Raw genomic sequence first — 23405 nt, 5'->3', positions numbered from 1 at the left:
TCGCTCACTTTCATCACCCTCTTCGTCCATATCATATCTATCCTCTTTTGTCTCTGTCTTTGTCTCTGCGTCTGCTTCTGCTTCTGCTTCTGCTTCTACTTCTGTCTCTATAGGAGCTCTGTAACAGAAGAACAGATTCTCTGTTTCCTCTCCTGCCTCTGTCTCTGTTTCTGTTATGGCCATGTAACAGGGAGAGCAGTACATCCATGCTTCGATCTCACTGTCAGAAGTGATTTCAGAAGTCATTTCTGATTCAGGTAGGAAGTATTTACCCATTGATAATGGCTTTGCATCTTTTGGAAGTCGGCTTACAGTATCTACTGTTAAGGAATGTGCCACTGTTTTCTTGGGAAGGATCTGTTTGACAGCATCTTCGTCTGCTGATGTTCCATCTATAGCCTCATTAGGGGAGTCAGAAGATAATTCCAATGAGGTGGATCCATGTCATTTTTGAGAACCATACAGTTTCATCACCACTTTGTTGGGTCCTCTACCCAAGGTCAAGGTTCCTTTGAACCAATCCGTCCTTGCTCTGGCTTCAAAAAGCCATGGTCTGCCCAGTAACAGAGGGTAGGATGTACCATAAGAGTTTGGCTTCACCACCAGATAGGTTAGCCAATAATCTTTTCCAGCCACTGTAGTCTTCACATATGGGAGAATGCCCAAAGGCTTGATTCTACTCTGATCCGCCAATCTGATGAGCCATTGGGTGGGTTGCACACCTTGTAGGCCTAGATCCTTCATTGTCACATCCGTCATAATGTTCACTGATGAGCCTCCATCAATCAGTGCATTTGCAATGAAGCAGCCTTCTATCCACACGCCAGTCTCTGGAGTACCCGGATCTAGGAAAGCATTAGCCACATCCACTTCTTTTACAGGCTCTGGAGCCTTGTTGGGCTTTGTTGCTGTTGAGGGAGCAATCCTTAAGCCACGTCTTCTTGTCAGTATACTTTTGAACCTTTTCCGGCAACTGGGAGACAACATCAATAATTGTCGGAATATAAGGTTTGGTTTAAAGGTATCTAGATCTCTGACCAGATCGTATTCCTTAATAGGATCCACTGGCTTCTCTAACCGATTAGGGAATGGGACAACACCCATTTTCATTTTCCCTCTTTCTTCCAACAGAGAAACTACAGGAGCTTCTTCTGCTAATTGTGGCACTTCCTCCTCTTCTGTCTCCTGGACCTCTGGTCCTGCCTCTGTAACTGTCTCTGTAACTCTCTGTGGCACTGTAGGGCTCTGTACGGCACTGTTAGGCTCTGTTCTGTTCTGTTCTTCTGGTGGAAGATTGAACTTCACTGTTCTGGCAGGAGGGTTATTTTCTTTCTAGATAAGTGGTTCCTTCTGCTTTGCACGCGTGATGGTAGCAACTTCCAATTCCACCAAATTGGAGGTAGGCTCTTGGGCCTTGACTGGACTATTAGTAGCACTGTTTTTCACTGGGGCTGGGCTTGGACAATCTTTTGCAGTGTGGCCTTCTCCTTTGCATCGACTGCATAAGGGCTTGTAATCCACCGACCTTCGAGGATTTGGACAATTTGGTGAGATGTGTCCCTTTTCTCCGCATCTGTAACATTACACTTCTAATCTCTGACCACCGCCAGACTGTCTTCCTCTGTAACTTTGAGAGGGAAATCGTCTGGGTCCGAAATTAGGACCAAACTCTCTAGGCTTGGGTCCAATATCTTGTGTTGTCATTTTGGATTCCAGCAAGTTGAATCTTGCGTCTTCTTCCTTCCTTCTCCTATCATGCATCTCCTTCAGAGAGCAAATGTCCTCTGTATGATTCTTTCGCAAACAGTAGGAACAGAAGGCTCCAGGGATAGTTGGTTTTCATGTACATTCAGTGGCTAAATGGCCTGCTTGATGACACTTACCACACCAAGTATTTGACCGCATCACATCTCTTCCTGCTCCTGCAACGTTGGATATGCTAGCGCTATTCACTTTCAGCGTCTGTAGCTGCTTTGTAATCACATCCATCAACTCCTTTTTTATGTTTGCAACTGAGTTAGATAAATAATCCTTCAAGCTTTCTCCTCCTGACGTACTGGCAGGAGGGTTTTGAGGAGTCTCTATAATCACTACATAAACGGGTTGGGCTGGTACAGAGGGGTCTCTGTTCTGGTTCTGATTCAGAGCTCCTGTTTGAACTGTTGGCTGTTGGCTCCAGTTGGTAGGATTCCACTGTTGCTGCTGATTTGGCATTGAGGAAATTGGTTGGGACCATTGTTGTTGTGGTTGAACCATCATTTGAGGTATGGATTGTGCCCTTAGGCTCATTTGTAGCAAAAAGACAAGTTTAATTGCTGTGTCTTATGATATTTTCCATTGATATCTCAAAAACACCAAATTTTCCCATATTTTGCATATTTATGGGTTTTTCACTACTAATTTCATCCACAACACTTATGATTCTCTAATTTTGTGAGCATAAATAGTTGAAAGACATTGAAGACAACATTATAATGCATTATCATCTCATGGGAACAAGAATTCATAAAGCAAATCGCATAAAAACACCATTTTCCTTTATAAAAATGAGATTACCATTCTTTTGCGGGTTGCAGGTTTCTATTTGCCATATCTTGGGACTGATTTTCAGTCACCATTACTGCTCATGATAGTCCACATTCAGCAATCTTCAATCTTCTTACACCATGGAGCAATCCGGTCTTCACTGGATAAGCATCCATCATCCATTCTTCTTCTTCCTCTTTACCACATGAATATGCCTTTAGGGGAGAGAGAGGGAGGAGAGAGAAAGACTGAAATCAGAGATCTTCATAGAGATCACTATTTGACGGGCGAGAGACGGCGATAGAGTCAGCATCCAGGAGGGAAGCAAGGGCAATGATCAGTGATGGGGGTTGTTTGCAGCAGCCATGGTCCATTGATCAACAATGGGGCGCATTTTTTGACGCCATGTTTCCTCACGTGTTCTTCATCTCTCTCTCTCCACGATTCTTCATTTTCATGTCATTTGGTTGGGGGGTTAAAATTCCCCCAAAGGGCACCCCCCCTTTGGTCCATGTTGTGGCCATCCTTTCAAATCTTGACCATTTTGAGGCCATTTCCCCATCCAGACTCGGAATTGAGCTCTAAGAAATCATGGGAGTCCGGCTTGGCATCCTGCATTGGCCAGTAACTCATGTCAATCTGCACGACTGACTGAAATTTTATGAAAAATCAACAAGTGTCACTCGGGCGCCTTTAAAGCACTTTGGTACTTAAAATCGAGCCGCCGCCTTTGACCTTGAATATTTTTCCCTTGATATTCATAATTTTTAGCTATTTTTAAGCACTTCTCGGCACCAAAATTCCGCTCTCAAAGCGCGAGCTGAATTCGGACGTAGTACGCCTCATCAACCGATTTGATATCCCGAAGGCATGGAGGAGATGCCGCGGTTTATGTCAACGCGATGGTTGCATGGAGCCTTGACCGCAACATCTCGCGAAGGGACAGAGGTCTCAATGGAGGAGTGGGAATTCTCGAGGGGATGTAGTCTAAAGGTGATGAGGGGTTTAGAATCTGTCGTATCTAAATTTTGTATGCGACATCTAATTTGAGTGTTTCAATGTACAGTACAAAATATATAGTGCAGCGTGGTTGCACAGAAGACATTTTCATGTGGAGCATATTGACAAAATACGCTCCACAATGGACTGTGGTGTCATGGCAAGGTTCAAGCAAGAGAACCGGCGATGAGCAATGGATCCAAACATGGTTGTGGATGAGATGAAGTATTTTGGAAACTTGCAAAGTATTATTACGGTGGATTACCGTAGCTTCTCCACGATACTATTCGATGTGCAGTGGTTCAAAGTGGTACTTGGAGGAGTTGGAGCAACAGTTCTACGAGATCCATCTAGATTTTTTGAAATAGATTTCGAAAAAAAATGGACGGATTTGTGCGATACCTTTGTGTTGTTGCCCCATTCTGAACAGGTGCATGGAGTCATTTGCTTGGTAATTGTATTACATGGTTTATGTCACAATGGTTTGAACTCTCTTGTACGTGTTTGTGAACATGTAATTTTCTATCCAAACCCCTGACAACCTCGATGGTGGTATGTTATACCTTCAACTCCTCGAAGTGCGAGAGTATATGATCAAAGCGATGTTCAGAGCATAGATGAAGATAATATGCAAATAGAGGGGTTGATATTGCAAGGGGTGGAGGCCATCGAAAGCTTGGAGCCAGCATCGGTTAACAATGATGGAAATATAGGAGTCCAAGAATTCTTTGAGAACAAGGCGGACTCATTATTTTGTGGTGACATGTCTATCGAACTTCTAGTATATGCAAAGTTGTGTCAGGAGATTAACATGGGACCATAGGATACTCCATACTTGGAGCATCCACGTACTCAATTTGTTGACCAATCGCTTATAAGGGTACATAAGATATGCATTTTAAGTGGGTTTTTTTTAAATGATTTATATTACTATGCTTTGCATGATTTAAATTGATTATTCTAACATCATTTTTTGTCTGTGCAGGTGACATTTTCAGGATGAGTCGAGGGATGAGTGATGAGGAGTTACAGGACATCTTTGCACGCATGTCTTGAGACCAGATCGCTAGATTCAGAGAGATGGCAGACTAGGAGATGTCTCGTTCTTCGTCAGGGCGCTTTGCTAGATCTACTTTAGTGTGATTGGATGCTTCGGCTTCGAGCAGACGATCTCGATACTCACGACTTGGGCCAGAGGGAGGGAGTGAATCGGGATCAGGGGGATGCTGTAGAGATACAGAGGCAGTGAGCTCGTGGTCGACACAGGATATAGGTGCGACTCCTCGCTCTCATGGCTTAGATGGATGCTGTGGAGACACGGATGTGGTATCTGTGTCTCATCGTTCAGCTGGAGCTGTGTCACCTCCTGGATTTGTCACACCTGTGGGGACATCTACTCCAGTTACTCTGATTTTTACGCAGCTGTCAGCAGGTGGCACCCCTTTGGATGCCACTCCGACAGAGATTACCCCAGTCAGTACACCAGATGCAGAGGGGTCTCTTGGATATGCCCAAGAGTGTGGATGCAGATGGGAGAGGACCCATCTTAGGCGGACTCCGAGGGGTTATGGATATCTGGTCGATAGTAGGTCGGGAGCCATCATCATGAATGATGAGGGGAGGAGGGTGATGGCTCGCATAAGAGAGTTGTGCCAACAAGTTTTTCGGCACAACGTCTTGGATCATTGGAAGAACATACCGGAGGGGAGCAAGGACTATATGGTAGCATCCTTGCACGAGGAGTTTCCGATCCCAGCCGCAGTAGATAGATTCTCTACGGGCTGGATGATGGATTGCATGTGTGCATATATGTCACATAGACGATCTGAAGCACACAAGGCAATCAAGAATGGGGCTGCAAAGCCTGAGTGGCTAGACGTGGATGACTGGCGCCGACTGAGGGAGGAGGCTACAGATTCTCTAGGACGTTGGAGTCAACAGAGCGAGATGGCGAGGGCACCACTCGAGGCCGGAGTGGTCCATCATCTTGGGAGTGGCGGCCACATGACATATTTGGAGGACTTTGTAAGGTTTTCTTTTGTTTTTCTTGTTTATTTTTTTGAAATATTATTTGTACTGACAATCATGTTTCTAACAGTTAGTATCTTGTTTTCTTTGTAGCACTCCATTACAAATCGCGATCCGTCTGGCCTTGAGACTCGATATGCAAAGAAGCACAGTCTCAATGCATTAATCGACCGATTATATAGACGCGGCGGCCCTGTAAGTCACTTATCTTTCTTGTCCGTAGTTACATGAGATATTTGAATGCATTATTGTATGGTAGACTGATGTGTTGTTTCTTTTTCTGCAGAGTCCGTTCGATGCTCCTTTGCGGCGGGACGAGCTTTTGGGGGATAAGGATGCGTAGCTCGCCCTTGGATCCTTGGACATCACACACCTTTATTTTTGAGTCCTTTGATCTATGTAGACATGTTTTATGTATTAGTGATATCCTATCATGATTGTACCAATCGCTTTTTATGCAATCATGTTTTTATTTCATGTATCAGTTTAATGATTTCAGTATACATTGTTTTTGTTTGCAAGCGCATTGTACACAGTAGTGCAGAAACTATTTTGTATGGCTCTCATAAAGCACACAGTGCCACAAAAATTTGTTACTGTCGCTATTAGCATCGCAAATTTTACTGCTCGCATCGCTATTGGCGTCACTATGCACGTCGCAAATCGTCGCTATCAGTGTCGGTGTTGGCATCGGTATCAGTGACGCCAATACCAATGTTTCTATGGCATCATTAATAACGACGCTTTTTGTGATGACGGGGGAAAAATTTTTTGTTTGTATTTTCGTCACTTTAAACGTCGGTATAAGGCCTATATCTTGTAGTGATTGAATGACCAAAGTTTCATAATCATTTATTTATAGACCTAAAGCCGAAGATCAATATGCTAGTGCATACTGCACACCTAACATTTATCAAAACAAGTTTGTATTCTTAGCTATGCAAATTGCTTTCGATTAGGATTGAAGAATCACTAAGTAGTTTCTCTATAGATTCTTTTGTGCCTTTGCTGGTTGGACTTCCGAATCATGAGTACAACCTTGATATGATGCTTCTAGAAGCTCAGGCACTTACCTACCTATGCAATGTGTTACTAACATCATATGCTACCATCCTACATTATGGTGTAGTTCCTTTCTTGTGTGCACATCTGTTGACTATAGAATACATTGACTTGGCAGAGCAGTCCTTGCAAGCTCTTAAAAAGATTTCTCATGAGCATCCCATTGCCTGTTTACGAGGAGGAGTACTATTGGCTATTCTATCATACCTCGACTTCTCCTCCACTAGTGTGTAGAGAGTTGTTCTTTCAATTGCTAGAATATATGTCGGCAATTGCGTTTAGATGCGCCTCTAATTTTGTGGTAGAAGCAGTTCCCATCTTGACAAACCTTCTTTAGTATTATGACACAATGGTTGTTGAACATGCTTCAGTTTTCCTGACTTGCATAGCAAAGTCTTTTGCTTCGTCGTCTCAAAAGGTAGCACTACAAGATATAGACCTTATAGCGACGTTTAAAGCGACGAAAATACAAACAACAAAATTTGCCCCCGTCGTCGCAAAAAGCGTCGTTATTGATGACGCCATGGAATCGTCGCTATATGCGTCGCTATATGCGTCGCAAATGCGACGCATATAGCGACGCAAATAGCGACGCATATAGCGACGGTTATATAGAATTTGCGACGCTGATAGCGACGACAATAGCGACACCTGCAGTAAATTTGCGACGCAAATAGCGACGGTAACAGAGGAAAAAAAATTTTTGTGGCAGGGCAGCAAGCTGCCCTGCCACATATAGCACTGTGTGCTGTATGAGAGCCATACAAAATAGTTTCTACACTGCTGCATACAAAGCGTTTGCAAACAAAAAGAATCTATACTGAAATCATAAAACTGATAGATGAAATAAATACATGATATCGCATAAAATGCGATTGGTACAATCATAAAACAATATCACTAATACATAGAAAATGTCTACATAGATCGGGCGACTAAAAACTAAAGGTATGTGAGCGCTAAGGATCCGAGGGCGAGCTACAAATCGTCGTCCCCCGAAAGCTCGTCCCTCTGCAAAGGAGCATCAAACGGATTCTGCAGAAAAAGAAACAACATATCAATCCACCATACAATAATGCATTCAAATATCTCATGGTAACTACGGACATGAAAGATGAGAGACTTACTGCGCCGCCGCGTCTGTACAATCGGTCGATCAATGATCTGAGACCGTGCCTCTCTGCATATTGAGTCTCAAGGCCTTGCAGATCGCGATTTGTAATGGAGTGCTGCAAAGAAAACAAAATGCTAACTGTTAGAAATATGATTGTCAGTACAAATAATATCTCAAAAAAACAAATAAGCAAAACAAAAGAGAAACTTACAAAGTCCTCCAAATATGTCCTGTGGCCGCCACTCCCAAGATGATGTACCGATCCGGCCTCGATTCGTGCCCTCGCCGCCTCCCGCTGCTGACTCCAACGTCCTGGCGAATTTGTAGCCTCCTCCCTCAGTCGGCGCCAGTCCTCTGCATCTAACCACTCGGGCTTTGGAGCCCCACTCTTGATTGCCTTGCGTGCGTCGGATCGTCTATGTGACATGTATGCACGCATGCAATCCATCATCCAGCCCGTAGAGAATCTATCCACTGCGGCTGGCACCGGGAACTCCTCATGCAAGGATGCTACTATGTACTCCTTGCTCCCCTCCGGTATGTTCCTCCAATGATCCAGGACGTTGTGCCGAAAAACTTGTTGGCACAACTCCCTCATGCGAGCTATCACCCTCCTCCCCTCATCATTCATGATGATAGCTCCTGACCTGCCATCCACTAGGTATCCATAATCCCTAGGAGTGTGCCTCGTATGGGCCCTCTCCCATCTCCATCCACGCTCCTGGGCATATCCAGGAGACCCCTGAACATCCGGTGTACCGACGGGGGTACCCTCTCCCGGAGTGCCACTGAAAGGGGTGCCACCAGAGGGGGTGCCACCAAAAGGAGTGCCACCAGAGGGGGTGCCACCAAAAGGAGTGCCACCAGAGGGGGTGCCACCAAAAGGAGTGCCACCAAAAGGCGTGACATCTGCCGACGGCTGCGCAAAAGCCGGAGTAACTGGAGTGGACGTCCCCACAGGTGTGACAAATCCTGGAGGTGACCGAGCTCTAGCTGAACGACGAGACGGAGACACCGCGTCCGTGTCTCCATAGCAGCACCCCCCTGATCCTCCTGCAGTCGCAGTCCCTCCCTCTGGCCCAAGTCGCGAGCGTCGAGATCGTCTGCTCGAAGCTGAAGCATCTGATCGCACTGAAGCTGATCTAGCAGAGCGCCCTGACGAAGAACGAGACAGCTCCTGATCTGCTATCTCTCTGAATCTCGCGAGCTGATCTGGAGACATACGTGCCATCATCTCCTGAAACTCCTCATCGCTCATCCCTCGACTCATCCTGAAAATAAAGATACCTGCAGAGATAAAAAATAATGTTAGAATAATCAATTGAAACTATACAAAGCGCATTAATATAAATCATTTTTGAAAAATCCATCTTGAAATGCATATCTTATCTACCTTTATGGAAGATCTAAACAACGAATTGAGTAATACAATTCTCCAAGAATGAAGTATTCTATGGTCCCATGTTAATCTCCTGACATAACTCTGCATACACTGGAAGGTCGATAGACATGTCACCACAAAAGAACGAGTCTGCCTCGTTCTCAAAAAATTCTACGACTTCTGTATTTCCATCATTGTTAGCCGATGCGGTCTCCAAGCTTGCGGTGGCCTCCACCCCTTGTAATTTCGATCCCTCTATTTGCATATATTCTTCATCTATGCCTGGAACATCGCTTTGATCGTATACTCTCGCACCTCTAGGAGTTGAAGGTATAACATACCACCATCGAGGTTGTCGGGGATTTGGATAGAAGATTACCTGTTCACAAACACTTACAAACCGTCTTCAAACCATTGTGACATAAAGCATGTCGTATTACAATTAGCAAGCAAATGACTAGAAGATTACCTGTTCACAATGTGCCGGCAACACAAAGGTGTCGCGCAAATCCGTCCATTTTTTTTCGGAATCTATTTCGAGAAATCCAGATGGACCTCGTCGAACCATTGCGCCAGCTCCTCCAAGTACCACTTTGAACCACTGCACATCGAATATTATCATGGAGAAGCTACGGTAATCCACCGTAATAATACTTTGCAAATTCCCAAAATACTCCATCTCATCCACAACCGTGTTCGGATCCGTTGCTCGTCGCCGGCTCTCTTGCTCAAACCTTGCCATGACACCACAGTCCATTGTGGAGCGCATTTTGTCAATACGCTCCACCCGAAAATGCCGTCCGCGCGACCACGCTGCACTATATATTTTGTACTGCACATTGAAACACTCAAATTAGATGTAGCAAACAAATTCAGATACGACACATTCTAAACCCCTCATTACCTTTGGACTACATCCCCTCGAGAACTCCCACTCCTCCATTGAGACCTCTGCCCCTTCGCTGGATGCTGCGATCAAGGCTCCATGCAACCATCGTGTTGACATAAACCGCGGCATCTCCTCCATGCCCTCGGGATATCGAATCGGTCGGTGACGCGTACTGCGTCGGAATTCAGCTCGCGCTTCCTCTCGATCTTGCCTTGCAATCTGGTACTTGGCGAGCCACGTCTCCATGGAGGCATGGTGCAACATACAAAAGCGATTCACTTTCTCTTCCATTGAGGCATCCATTCTTTTTTCTACCCCATTTCCAACCACCACATCTCCAGTCAGCCTGTCATCGTCCTTGAGCGTGCATAGCATTTCATTGTCTGGTTCCACCGTTGGTAGCCATTGTGAGATATGCACTAATGCCTCTGACACCAACCAACCCTCCGCCATGCTACCTTCCGGACCAGCTCGTTGTCGCACAAAGCCTTTCAGGGTTTTCATGAAGCGCTCCAGGAAGAACATCCATCGCGTATGGACAGGTCCGGCAATCTCCACTTCGTCCACAAGATGCACAAGAAGGTGAACTTGTATCGTGAGCATGCTAGTGGGCAGGTATTTCTCAAAGAGACAGACCGTCTCAACTGCTCCCCGCCTTGCGGATTCAATAGAGGACGTCTTAATCTCTTTCTGTGAGATCCATTGCACCAAAGTCGACAGCTTGTAAATGGCCCCGCGAATTTCTGGAGTTAGGCATCCCGCGATCGCGATCGGTAAGACAAACTGCCACAAATGAGAAAGCATTAAGAATAATGGTCACTTTTCAAATTTCAAAATGTCCACGCTAATTAAAATCCATTCTGTTCACAAACCTGACATATCTTATGCCAATCATGGGATTTTAGCCCAGACATTTGGTCATCTTTAGAAAATGCGGACCTGAGAGAACGCATCATACCCTTCGGAGTGCGGATAGACTTGATTACTTGCTTCACAATGCGCTCTTCTTTGGTAGACAAAACCCAGGGAGCGCGAGGAAGCTGCACTCCCCCTTCAGCACTCGACTGCGGCCAAAGCGCCTCCATCTTACCTACCTCCTTTAAATCCATTCGTGACCCTATAGTGTCTCTCTTTCCTGTGATGTGGTCCCATAGCAAGCTGCCCACATTTTTGAAAATATGCATGGGATCCAACAAGTGGTTGACCTGTAAGTGGGTCCAATATGGCAACTCGTAGAAAACTGAGAACCGTCGCATTCCATTTGGATGTGATTCCGGGTTTACCATTTTCAGCTCGTACCAGCTTGCAGCGTTCATACGTGCTGGAGGTCGTCCAAGAAAACCTTCCCTGAGTTCATGATCCTCCGGCAAGAAAGTGGCGTGTCCTTGATATACCATCTTCTTCATGGTTCGTGACCTTCGGGAGTCTAACTGTGGCCCACACAATGGACATGCATGATAACCTGAGGTAACGAGACCTGCAAGGCGATCCACGACCTAGTGAATACTTGATTGAATGAAATAAAATATAGATATTACCGGCGTGAACAAAGGTCTGCTCACCTGAGCACTCTCCCAATCCCGGAAAGTCATGCATCGTCCACATGAGAATGGCTCGAATGTTGGCTGACCGCCGACCATCGCGCCTGCTCATATCTTGCACCGTGACCCCCTCCTCCCACAAAATCTTAAGCTCATCGACTAATGGACGAAGATACACGTCCATATTTTTTACTTTGTAGCGGCCCGGGACGAGCAAGCTAAGGATGAGATGTCCTTTCTTTGTAGAAAGCCATGGAGGAATGTTGTAGTTGACAAGCACTATAGGCCACACACTGTAAGAAGTCGAGCGCAGACCAAATGGGTTCACACCATCCATGGCGAGACCGAGCCGAAGATTCCTTGGCTCTCGCGCAAAGCCTGGGAAGGTAGAGTCAATGTGGCTCCATGCGCGCGAATCTGCTGATATTCGTTGCACTCCATCCGTAGACCTATTCTGCACATGCCACGTTGTCAAGCTTGCCATGGCAGACGTGCGAAACATGTGGTTTATGCGGGGGATGAGCGGAAAGTGTCTGAGGACTTTTTGAGGGATGGTCTGCCCTTGCAAGTCCTGTCGATACCTGTGAGCACCACACTTTGGACATGTCTCCATAGTCTCGTATTCATCTCGAAACAATATGCAGTCGTTGATACATGCATGGATGTTATTGTAGTCCATGCCAAGCTTCCGTAAAACATGTCGTGCATCATCACGAGACTCAGGCATGGTGTTTGCAGGTGGCAATATATGATATTTCAATAACCTGAAAACATCATAAAACACCTTGAAAAATCCATCCATATTTACAATAATACTGTTTTAAAAAAAAACAATGAAGTCTATATGCAAGGTACCTGAATAACTCAGTCACACTCGTATCGCTCCAACCGTATTTCGCTTGCACACTTAAGAGTGCAAGCAATGTCTTCAACCGAGATACTCGGCACCCATCATATAATGGTATGGATGCTTCCTCTCTAAGCGGGTCAGATGTCTCAACATCCATGGGAATCAATGCATCGATCATTGCCTCCATCTCAGGCTCCAAGATTGTAGGCAAGTCGGGAAGGTTGTCTGTCTCCTCTGGCATTGACGATATAGATGGGCCTTGCGAGTGGTCTATTGGATCCTGCCATCCATCCATCTCACGTCCACGAACTCTTCTAATTGGCCGCAAAGGGTGCACTCCCCCTTGGGTCGAGACATCACCCCCCTGGACACAAAATTTGCCAACAAGACCCAATCTTATTGTGTATGGTTTTCAATTAGCTTGAGAGTACAATGCATGAAAAATGCTAACTTGAAAATACCGTTTGCTGAAAATCTGCAATCGCCTGATCAATAATCTCAGGTTGAAACTCGCCAAATCGTCGTACGTGTTCTATAGACAATCGGCGTTTTCGTCTAATTGCCAACTTGCATTGAGAGCAAGGACATGGGACACGCTGATTAAGATACGACTCGCGGTCTTGAACAATAGGACCTTCTTCGTTTGCCATCTTATCTACATTACAGCAAACGAGGCTTAAATGGATAGCTTTTTGGAGATGTACGTCAACTTGCAAGTTGACCATAAACCTTGCATTGTATATAGTAGTCGAGAGATTTTCCGATGTTATATCTCGGCCTTGTATCATGCTCAACGATTTGTTTATCCCGGTAGATAATTTTTTGTTATATCTCAGCTTTGAGTATAAGTAATCCATTTTAAAATTAATGCGCGCCATCTATGAAATTTTACAACTATAGAAATAAAATTTATTTCAATCAATTCTACTCATAGTCATAAGACCTGAGAGAAATTATCCTATACTCAATTTAAGGGATCTCCACTTCTATAACAATAATTTTGGGTTAATTTTGATGAAGTACGTGGCCGTATGCAAAGCACATTGCATACCATTATCGATACGTATATTATCTTAAATTTCATTCCCTTCCCTCTCCCTCTCCCTCTCCCTCTCTTTCTCTCACCCTCTCCCTCACCCTCTCGTTCTCTTTCTCTCCCTCTCTCATTTCCTCCCTCCTCCTCCCTCTCCCTCTCCCTCCCTCTTTCTCCCTCTTTCTCCCTCTCCCTCTCCCTCGCTCCCTCGCTCCCTCGCTCCCTCTCCCTCCCCCTCCCTCTTTCTCTCCCTCTCTCATTTCCTTCCCCTCCCCCTCCCCCTCCCTCTCCCTCTCCCTCTCTTTTTCTCCCTCTCCCTCTCTATCTCTCTTTCTCTCTCATTTCCTAAACAAGCAAAAAATAAAGTGATTTAAACATCCTCCAAGCAAAAGGGAGAGGGAGAGATACAATGCACTCTCCCTCTCTTTCTCTTTATATCCCTCTCTCATTTCCTTCCCCTTCCTATCCCTCTCACTCTCTTTCTCTCTCATTTCCTCTCCTAAACAAGCAAAAAACAAAGTGATTCAAACATTAAACAAGCAAAAGGGAGACGGAGGGAGAGAGAGAATGCACTCTCCCTCCTTCTCCCTCTCTTTTTCTTTCTCTCCCTCTCCTATTTCCTCCCCCTCCCTCTCCCTCTCCCTCTATTTCTCTTTCTCTTTCTTTCCCTTTCCCTCTCCCTCTCCCTCTCTTTCTCTCTTACTCTCTCGTTTCCTCTCCTAAACAAGCAAAGAAGAAAGTAATTTAAACATTAAACAAGCAAAAGGGAGAGAGAGAGAGAGAGAATGCACTCTCACTCTCTTTCTCTCCCTCTCCCTCTCTTTCTCTCCCTCTCTCTCCCTCTCCCTCTCCCTCTCTTTCTCTCCCTTTCTCTCCCTCTCCCTCTCCTTCTCTTTCTTTTCCTCTCCTAAATAAACAAAAGAGAACGATTTAAACCTTCAACAAGTAAAAGAAAGAGAGAGGGAGACTCACCAATGAGATATGGCGAGCGTGGGCGGCTTCTCTTTGCAACGAGGGCTCCTCCTCTCCTTCGCGAACAACGACGGTGGCGGTGGCGGTGGCGGCGGCGGCGGCAACAAGTCTCTTCCTCCTCTTCTTTCACAAAGCCTTGGCTCTCTCCCTCGCTCTCGCTCTCAAAAGGCGAAGAAAACAAAATGAAAACGGCGCTCTGGTTTCGGCCGCGCTTTTTTTCCCTGCGGCGTCGCTATTTGCGTCGCTATATGCGTCGCTATTTGCGTCGCGACGCATATAGCGACGCAAATAGCGACGCTATATGCGTCGCTATTTGCGTCGCGACGCATATAGCGACGCAAATAGCGACGCCAATAGCGACGCCGATAAACGCCGTCGCTAATCGGCGTCGCTATTGCCCCAGTCCCTTGTAGTGTAGACATGTTGTGCTCTCATAGCTTGATACTTCAAGCTCAGAGACAATACTCCTAGCAACGGGATGGTTTTACAAACTTGGTGCGCAAATCAGATGTTGTATGCGCACATAGTGAACTTCGAAAGGTCCCAAAGAACAAAAAACTCTTCAAAAGCTCATAAAGCAAAAAGAAAGGTTTGCACAACATGAGACAAAAAGACAAATTAAGTGCAATCTCCCCCCATGCCTTGTGTGAACATGTATTTATAAATTTATTAATCTTCAAGCTAAAAATTTGCCCAATTTATAATTAGCATGCTTTGGCTTTTATGTTTGCTTTTGCCCAAATAAAGAATAAAGTGTTCGGGCGTCCAAAAAGTCGAAATGTGCCCAAATACAATGTCCAATAATGAAATACTTAAAACCGAGCGCCTATGAGCATAGACAATAATAAATGTTTTTCCAACGCTTTAATAAATAAGCGCACCTAAATAAATATTAGCGCCATGCCTTTAATGATAAGGCGCGCGCCCATCAAAATAAAAAATCTTCTGGATAATCTAAATACATGCCATCGTGTGGTGCTTCCCAACGCCACCACTGCCTACTCTACACATCAACTAAAGCATTCATAATTGTTAGGAAATAATAAGATAAAATCCAAAAATGTGATTACCTAGTAGTCTTTAGCTACAAAATAAATAAATAGGTTGAAACTCTATCATCCTAACCTTAATTTAAAATGAGTGCACTCTAAACTCATAAATGCCCATTAATTTAAATATGTATTTTACAGAATCACTCATCATGGAATTACCCATGTGCACATTAAATTAACATGATGCCTAAAAAGGACAAGCATATTTCCCGTCAACTTCTCACACAAGGAATCCATATTGTGTATGAGCCATAGCAAATACATATAATTTTAAAGAATCCATTGAAAAGCTCATGGAATCCACCGTGGAATATGCCTCTTGGCATCAAAAGTTCTCTCAACAATTAAACTTACAAGGGTTTGATATAATTGTTATCCACTTGTGCAAGTGGCTCAAAGGTTACTCTAGAGAGTCTTCTATTGCTGAACATTAGCAACATTCTAAAAGACATCCTTTGCTGGCTCTAGGCTTGTTTTTTATTTATGTATTAGCTTCGTTTGTAAATAGGCCACTTGAACACCTTTATGAGATTGTTACTCTTATCAATGAAGTGCTACCCCCAATGCCACAATCAGCTATCCCACCAAACGGGGTCATTTTGCCATGAAGTGCTTCCCAAAAGCAATCTGCTGGCTCCTCTACTAAAGCTGATGCTTCTGCTTTTGCTATTGATACAACTTCTTTTGCTCGAGATCTTGCAAGATGAGCTTCCCACAAAATGGCAAGGTCTTCTGCATGCTCCAGGCATGTTGTCCTCCAATGTTACCTCTCTTCTTCTTGCACATGTCCATTGGTCTTCAATGGTGCCTATCTTCTTCTTGGAAATGTCCACTGGTCGCTCCAATGTTGCTTACCATGTCTCTACTTGTGTACTTGAAGTTCTTGGCTTTTGTGTGGCCGAAAAGGGAAAACTAAACAAAGTATGACTTATTGGATCAAGAACCTAAGAAGCTCTCATGCCACTTGTCAAGGAGTAGACTGGAGAGGAAGAAAGAGAAGAGAGAGACTATAGAAAAGAGAGACAGAGAGTGACGAGAAGAGAGAAATACTAGGAAAGGAGAGAGAAAGAAAAAAAGAGAGAGAAGGCATCCATGAAAGCTGAGAAAGAGAGACATGAAAGCTGAGAAAGAGAGAAGATGAGGGAGACTTGTATTATTATATTGATGGTCCAAAAATCAAGTCCCTTACAACTTTTATACCAGGCAGTCTAGTTGGTATTTTATTCCCATTATTTTATTTCCCCCTCTCTTACATCTTGACAGAAAAGTGTCATCACCAAATTAGTCCACACATCCAAAATGACCTAAAAACCACTTCTAAAATGCTACCGTATCATTATTTAGTAATATTACAAACATCTATAATAATTTGAAGTGAAAAAAGTGCAACATCCATGGTAGTGCAAAGCAAGATAGGATGGTGAGTTGCACAATATGTCTACCATGCCCCTTCTTAAACTGTTAAATCATGCTTACATTGAATTCCCATGACAAAGCCTTGGTGTGCTTCACTACCCATCTTTCTATGTGTATAGGTAAATGTAAGTCAAATATAGTACTAGAATATCCTTAGTATTGGAAATCAAGTGGCCACATGTGAAAATTAGCTTGATAACTTGAAAGAACTACCCATCTTTCAATGCATATAGGTAAATCAAAGTCACATATAACACATTTGGCAATTTGTGAAAATTAGCTTTGTAACTTGAAAGAACTGCCCATCTTCTCATAGTGTTAAGGTAAATCTAAATCAAATATAGCAATAGAATATCCTAAGCATTGGAAGCCATGCGGTAATAATATGTGAAATTTCTCTTGAAAACCTTGCGACAAAGTAAGGCACTTTACCCCTCCATACTCCAAATTGGACAAGAACTACGGACACCACACGCATACACACAAAAGAAAAAGACGTGGAACTTCTCTAAAGGTAGATCCCCATACGTCATCGGCATACATCTACTACTTGAATGATTGAAGTTTGACTGCTAGCCCAACAATATCTACTACATCAATATTTCAAGTTTGACTGCTCGCCCAACAACATCTACTACTTCAAATAAACAAAGGAGAAACGAGATGACAATTTACGTGAGAGCACTCCTCATTACCATCGAGACAGAGTGAAACTTAAGAGTCAATAGCAATTAAAAATTAAACTAGTCATTTGAAGTCCCTGGAACTAAATAACCTCCATTAGCCAAACTGTCAGACAACGATGAAGATCAACCCAAACCTTACTCCCTGAGGTATCCCAGTTCCCCATCGGACATTGCGCAATGATAGCGACCAAACTCCACGGTTTTCTTCTTGGGATCAATCTCCACCAGGAAGCCGGCAAGTTGAGCGTTGCCAAGGATATTGAAGCCCAGGGGGGAGCCTAGGAACGTCAAGCAGTGATGGTAGTCCCGGTCAACAGGGGCGGGACTGAGGACGTTGCGAGCGGTCAGGTTCATGACGCCACCCCCTTCAAAGTGGAGTGAGACATTAGGAAACGTCCTAGGGATGGTTCCATCGGGAAACCGGTAGCACGTTTCCATGATCAAACCCGCCTGGAAGCTCGTGGCAGCAGCATTGATGGCATCTTTGACCGTGTTGTAGATGTTAGGAGTCAGATAGGTTAACGTGGTGCCCATGTCTATCATCGTGTTAGCCTTGTCACCGTTTGAAGTTGCAAAATCCGACTCCGGAATGGATAGCAGGTTCCCGTTTACGCTGATCCCCGTCATCGGCAGAAAGTAGCCTGGCATGGTAGAGTCGTCGTGCGTGTCCATGGCGACGGAGATCATCGTTTCGGTATTTGAAAGCTGGTCAGCCAATCCGAACCCGAAGAAGCCTGTTTTGGGCATATGATCAAGATCCATGGGTGGCACACAGAAGAAGATGGCCCGGCCGATCTGATTGTGGAAACTCATGCTGCCGGGGCCTAGTCCTAAAATGCCAGAGCCCTCAGTGAAGCCGGAAATCTGATGGGAGCAGCCGAAAACGACGTCTGGGATAACAACATCGGATAGGTCAGCTTGAAAGTTGTCCTTGACGTAGACGCCTCCAACAGAGGCATTACCGTTGTGATACTGCAGATTGTAGGCGCACTGGGGGCGAAATTGATCGAAATCCGAAACGCAATCTACTCTGTTTGGGAGGCTTTCACAGAGGTCGGAGTGGCAGTCTGTAGGCGCGAAGGTGTGTGACAGGGAAGGATCCCAGAGAGGCCCCGTCTTGTTCAAGGAACAGGAGCCGCCCCTGGGCCAAGGGCAAGGCTTACACGCGAGCCACGTGGCGTCGCTGGTAGACTCGATAAGCAGGTAACGGGGGCTTGGGCTGGGCGGGGTGCCCACCTTAACCTCCAGGTAGTAAGCCCCTGTGTCGCCTCCCGGCAGGACCCTGGAGAAGTAATTGAGACTGGCGTTGCCGGTACGGTCGTACTGCAGTTTGCTCTGGGTAATGTAGTGCGCCATCCGCGCCTCGTCCCTCCTCACTAACGCTTGGCGGAGCTCCTGTAACGTTGCGTTTGTAGGTCGGAAGGGTGACTCCGGATGGTCCCTGTGCCGCAGTGCCAATACGATATTGGGCCTCGTCTGATCCTTCTCCGTCTTCATTCTTCGATCCCGCCCATCCGCTATGCGTGGCGTCCAGACTTTGCTGACGTCCGAAGTCGTCGAAGGACCGGGCCGGGACAATTCTATCGCAGAGCCGCTTCCATGATCCGCGCAGTGGATAATGCCAAGCCAGAGCACGTGGAACGCAAATTGCAGTACTAGACGCATGATAATGCAATCGTGACGGATCAGAAAAAAGAAACGGGACATTTAACCCCTTACATAAACGTGGACGGTCGATGATAGTGGCCTAGTAACTACTATTGCTGATTCGATCAGGTATTTATTATGATTGCATACACAACGAGTGTTGACGAAAAATCGAGGTTTAATATAAAATGTATTGCAATTTTATAAAATTATTTTTAAATTTATAAGTAAAAGATTTAATAAATTCATAAATACAAGAATATAAATTTGCTACGCGAGCAATAAAATTTGCGATGGTAATAGTGACAGTAACAGGGATTTAAAAAAATTTGTGGCAAGGCATCTATGAGAGCCATACAAAATAGTTTCTGCACTACTGTATACAAAGCACTTGTAAACAAAAAGAATATATATTGAAATTATAAAACTAATACATGAAATAAATACACAATCGCATAAAAAGCGATTGGTACAATCATGACACGATATCACTAATACATAGAAAATGTCTAGATCAAGCGACTAAAAAATAAAGGTGTGTGAGCTCCAAGGATCCAAGGGCGAGCTACAAATCCTCGTCCCCCGAAAGCTCGTCCTGCTACAAAGGAGCATCGAACGGACTCTGCAGAAAAAGAAACAACACATCAATCCACCATACAATAATGCATTCAAATATCTCATGGTAACTACGGACAATAAAGATGAGTGACTTACAGGGCCGCCGCGTCTATACAATCGGTCGATCAATGCATTGAGACCGTGCCTCTCTGCATATCGAGTCTCAAGGCCTATCGGATCGCGATTTGTAATGGAGTGCTGCAAAGAAAAGAAAATGCTAACTGTTAGAAACATGACTGTCAGTACAAAAAATATTTTTAAAAAGCAAACAAGCAAAACAAAAGAAAAACTTACAAAGTCCTCCAAATATGTCTTGTGGCCCCGCCACTCCTAAGATGATGGACCACTCCGGCCTCGAGTCGTGCCTTCACTACAACAGAAACGAGGCATAGACGCGCAAAGTCGGGCGCGTCTATCAGAGCATCTATAAATGCGTGTAAACGTGCATGTAAATAGACACGAATTTTGCATCTATATATCCGCGCAAATAGACGCTAATATAGACTCTCTAGCAGATGCACAATTATTTAACCACCTAAATTTAGCAATTCACATAATTGAAAAACCAATGTGAATAATTATTTAACCACCTGAAATTAATTCTTGAGCATGCACATGTGCGTATGATAAAAACCATAGAATTAAGAATACACATTCAATCATTGAATTACAAAAATAGAGTTAATAATTTCTTTTTCATTGCTCTCTAATGAATGGCAGTTTCTCCAGTTGACAAGCCTGATATAAGTAATTAGCGGCAAGCGACAGAAACCTTACAATTAGTAGCAAGCATTGCAATATGTATCTCGTAATTTCTCTATGTACTTGAAGATGATAAAAGATACTTCTTTTTTATTATGGAAAATTCAATGCTTACTTTAAAATTGACTATTTATTCTTGAGTATGCACGTGTGTGCATGATAAAAAGCATAGAATTAGGAATACACATATATTGAATCAATAAGCAAATTAAGTATGTTATAATGAACGATCCATCTCATCTTCAATGAGATCAGTCCTTGCTAAACTATCTACTTCTAGGTCTATATTACCAAGAGGTAACGAAACAAATAAGTCTATCCCACAATCAGATGTGTTGCTATATTGCTCAATAACTTCATAAATATCATCAACAATCACATTATTATCTTCTTCTGCGTTTCCTTGAACATCATCGCAAGGTTCATCTTGTACTATATCACGCATATCATCCATTATTGTGTCATCATGCACATCATCATTATTTGTTGGATTGTCATCTGCTATCTCCATATCGGTAATATTACCTTATATTGGTTTTGAACGATTAGATATAGGGATGACATACCACCATCGGTTATTGTTTACCATTGGATGATACACAACCTATATTTGAAAAACAAAAAGTAAATCCTCCCTTACATTAATTGAATCGCGAGCCCCTATCAAGTGATCCTATAATGTAGATACAACATTTTTGAATATGTGCATGGGGTCGTGATTGTTCTTGAGTTCAATCCAGTACAGAAGACGAAAGAATCTAGAGAACCTAACAAACAAACATTATATTATGTAAACAATTCATCATGCGAAATACTTTAAAGTCAATCGAGAGAAATGCACTTCTTACCGACTCATGCCATGTGGAGGGTGGCTGTCGGCATTAATCCATCTCTCCTTCCAATCTCGAATGGTTAGAGATTGTGGAGTCATTCCATTAGTAGGGAGAACATATTTGGGATGGTCAATAGGAAGAAATTGATGATGATTGTCGTAGATAACCTTCTTTAAACGTGCCGGCCTAGAGGAAACTAGAGAGGACCACAAATAGGACATGCATGATATCCTGATGTGGTTAAACTTGAAAAAACAAGTGAATTAATAAAATGCAATTGATTCAAGTCTTGAATTTCAAATATAGAGTTATATACATGTACCTGAACACTCTCCGTATCCTGGAAAGTCGTGCATGGTCCACAACAACATGGCCTTCAATGTGAAATCTCTAGAGGATGCATATGCACTTGTATCTTGCACCTCAATACCTTCCCATAACATTTCTAACTCTTCAATCAAAGGCTCTAAGTAAATGTCCATGTTTTTTATCTTGTGCTTTCCAAGAATTAGAAGAGACAACATCACATGTCCCTTTTTAATTGCCATGGATGGAGGAATATTATAGTTCATCAATACTAGTGGCCATACACTGTATGATGTGCTTTTGATGCTAAATGGATTCATTCCATCCATACCTAAACCAAATCTCAAATTTCTTGGCTCTTCTTTGAAAACGGGCCACAAATTATCTATATGTTCCCATGCGGGTGTGTCTGTAGGGATCCTCCATTTTCCATCACTTGAACGATGACTAGCATGCCATGACATGAGCTTCCCAATAGACTTACACTTGAACATAAGTTTTATACGTGGAACAATCGAAAAATGTCGCAAAACCTTACAAGGCACATCTATTGACTTCATCTCCACTTCGTATCTTGATTCGCCACAAACAGGACACTCTCGTGCGAACTCATGAATCCCACGAAATAAGACACAATCATTGACACATGCATGGATCTTGACATAATTGAGGCTTCCCAGAGATGTCAAGTAATGTCTTGCTTGCTCTCTCTTAGTTGGAAATTTGTTTCCTTTTGGAATCATTTGTGATAATAACCTACATATATTTTAAAAGTGAGTTAAAAAACCACCAACATATATTTTTGTCTGATTTCAAAATAGAATTAACAATTAATATTATGATTCATATATAAGCCAAACTGAATTGATACCTACTTCAATAACGTATCCAAACTGACATTACTCCATCCATAAATTGTTTGCAAGTTAAGTATCTCGAGGGACGCACGAAGAACGGAGTACGTACAACCTTCATACAACGGAGTAGATGATGCTACATATAGTGGATCATCTGGCTTCGTAGAGTGACCTTCTCCCTCTACCGGTTGTGAAAATAGATGGTGTACCATGTTGTCCAAAATCTCATCCTCTACGACTTGATGGGGCATTTCATAAGGGCTACTATCATGGTCGTCAGTCTCTACTCTTCTTGAAGACTCTACCTCCTCGCGTCGACGTTTTGCAGCCTCTTGACGCCCGAGATGGAGCATCTGAGGATGTGGCACTGCATCCTGCTCAACCACAAAAGGGAGTTTCATGTACATTGATATATAATTCCCATAACATAGACTAGCAATCTTAGTGGTAAAAAAAAACAATGAATACCAATGATTTTTCTTGGTCCCATTTTCCATACAAGCTGAGGTGTAACATTGCAATTCGACGTGCTCGAAAAATATACCCTCGACAACAATCACACATGCATTTAATTTTTCGTCGTAGCCATGCATTTTGATTATGAAGACGCAATTTCATCCTCACTTGAGGATGTGCTCATTGACTCACCAGCTTGCACTGCACTAGGTGATGACGACGTTGACATGATTAAATCTAATTCATGACAACATCAAAATATTTGTCATTCATATGTTTACATAAGATCTTAATTTTAAATACACAAAAATCATCATCTTAAAACTTATCTTAACTTATCAAAACTTAAGAAGAATTCACTATCAAAACTTATCCTA

The 23405-nt window shown here is 43.5% G+C and overlaps 2 protein-coding genes across 2 annotated transcripts; both read right to left on the bottom strand.

Moving 5' to 3' along the window:
• Positions 1-9180: 9180 nt before the first annotated feature.
• Positions 9181-9678, bottom strand: LOC148040424 (uncharacterized). Its single transcript, XM_087663893.1, has 2 exons — positions 9580-9678; positions 9181-9489 (listed from the first exon to the last, which is right to left on the bottom strand). The coding sequence occupies exons 1-2, from the start codon at positions 9676-9678 to the stop codon at positions 9181-9183; spliced, it is 408 nt and encodes a 135-aa protein (XP_087520019.1).
• An 8006-nt stretch (positions 9679-17684) lies between these two features.
• Positions 17685-19214, bottom strand: LOC148040423 (aspartic proteinase CDR1-like). The gene has a single exon (XM_087663891.1). The coding sequence runs from the start codon at positions 19212-19214 to the stop codon at positions 17685-17687; it is 1530 nt and encodes a 509-aa protein (XP_087520017.1).
• Between the last annotated feature and the right edge of the window lie 4191 nt (positions 19215-23405).

Source organism: Lygodium microphyllum, chromosome 2, assembly GCF_053477565.2.
Source record: "Lygodium microphyllum isolate KBCC chromosome 2, Lygodium_microphyllum_v1.1.10, whole genome shotgun sequence".
In the NCBI taxonomy this organism is placed as follows: domain Eukaryota; kingdom Viridiplantae; phylum Streptophyta; class Polypodiopsida; order Schizaeales; family Lygodiaceae; genus Lygodium; species Lygodium microphyllum.
This window is presented reverse-complemented; position numbering and strand designations above follow the sequence as displayed.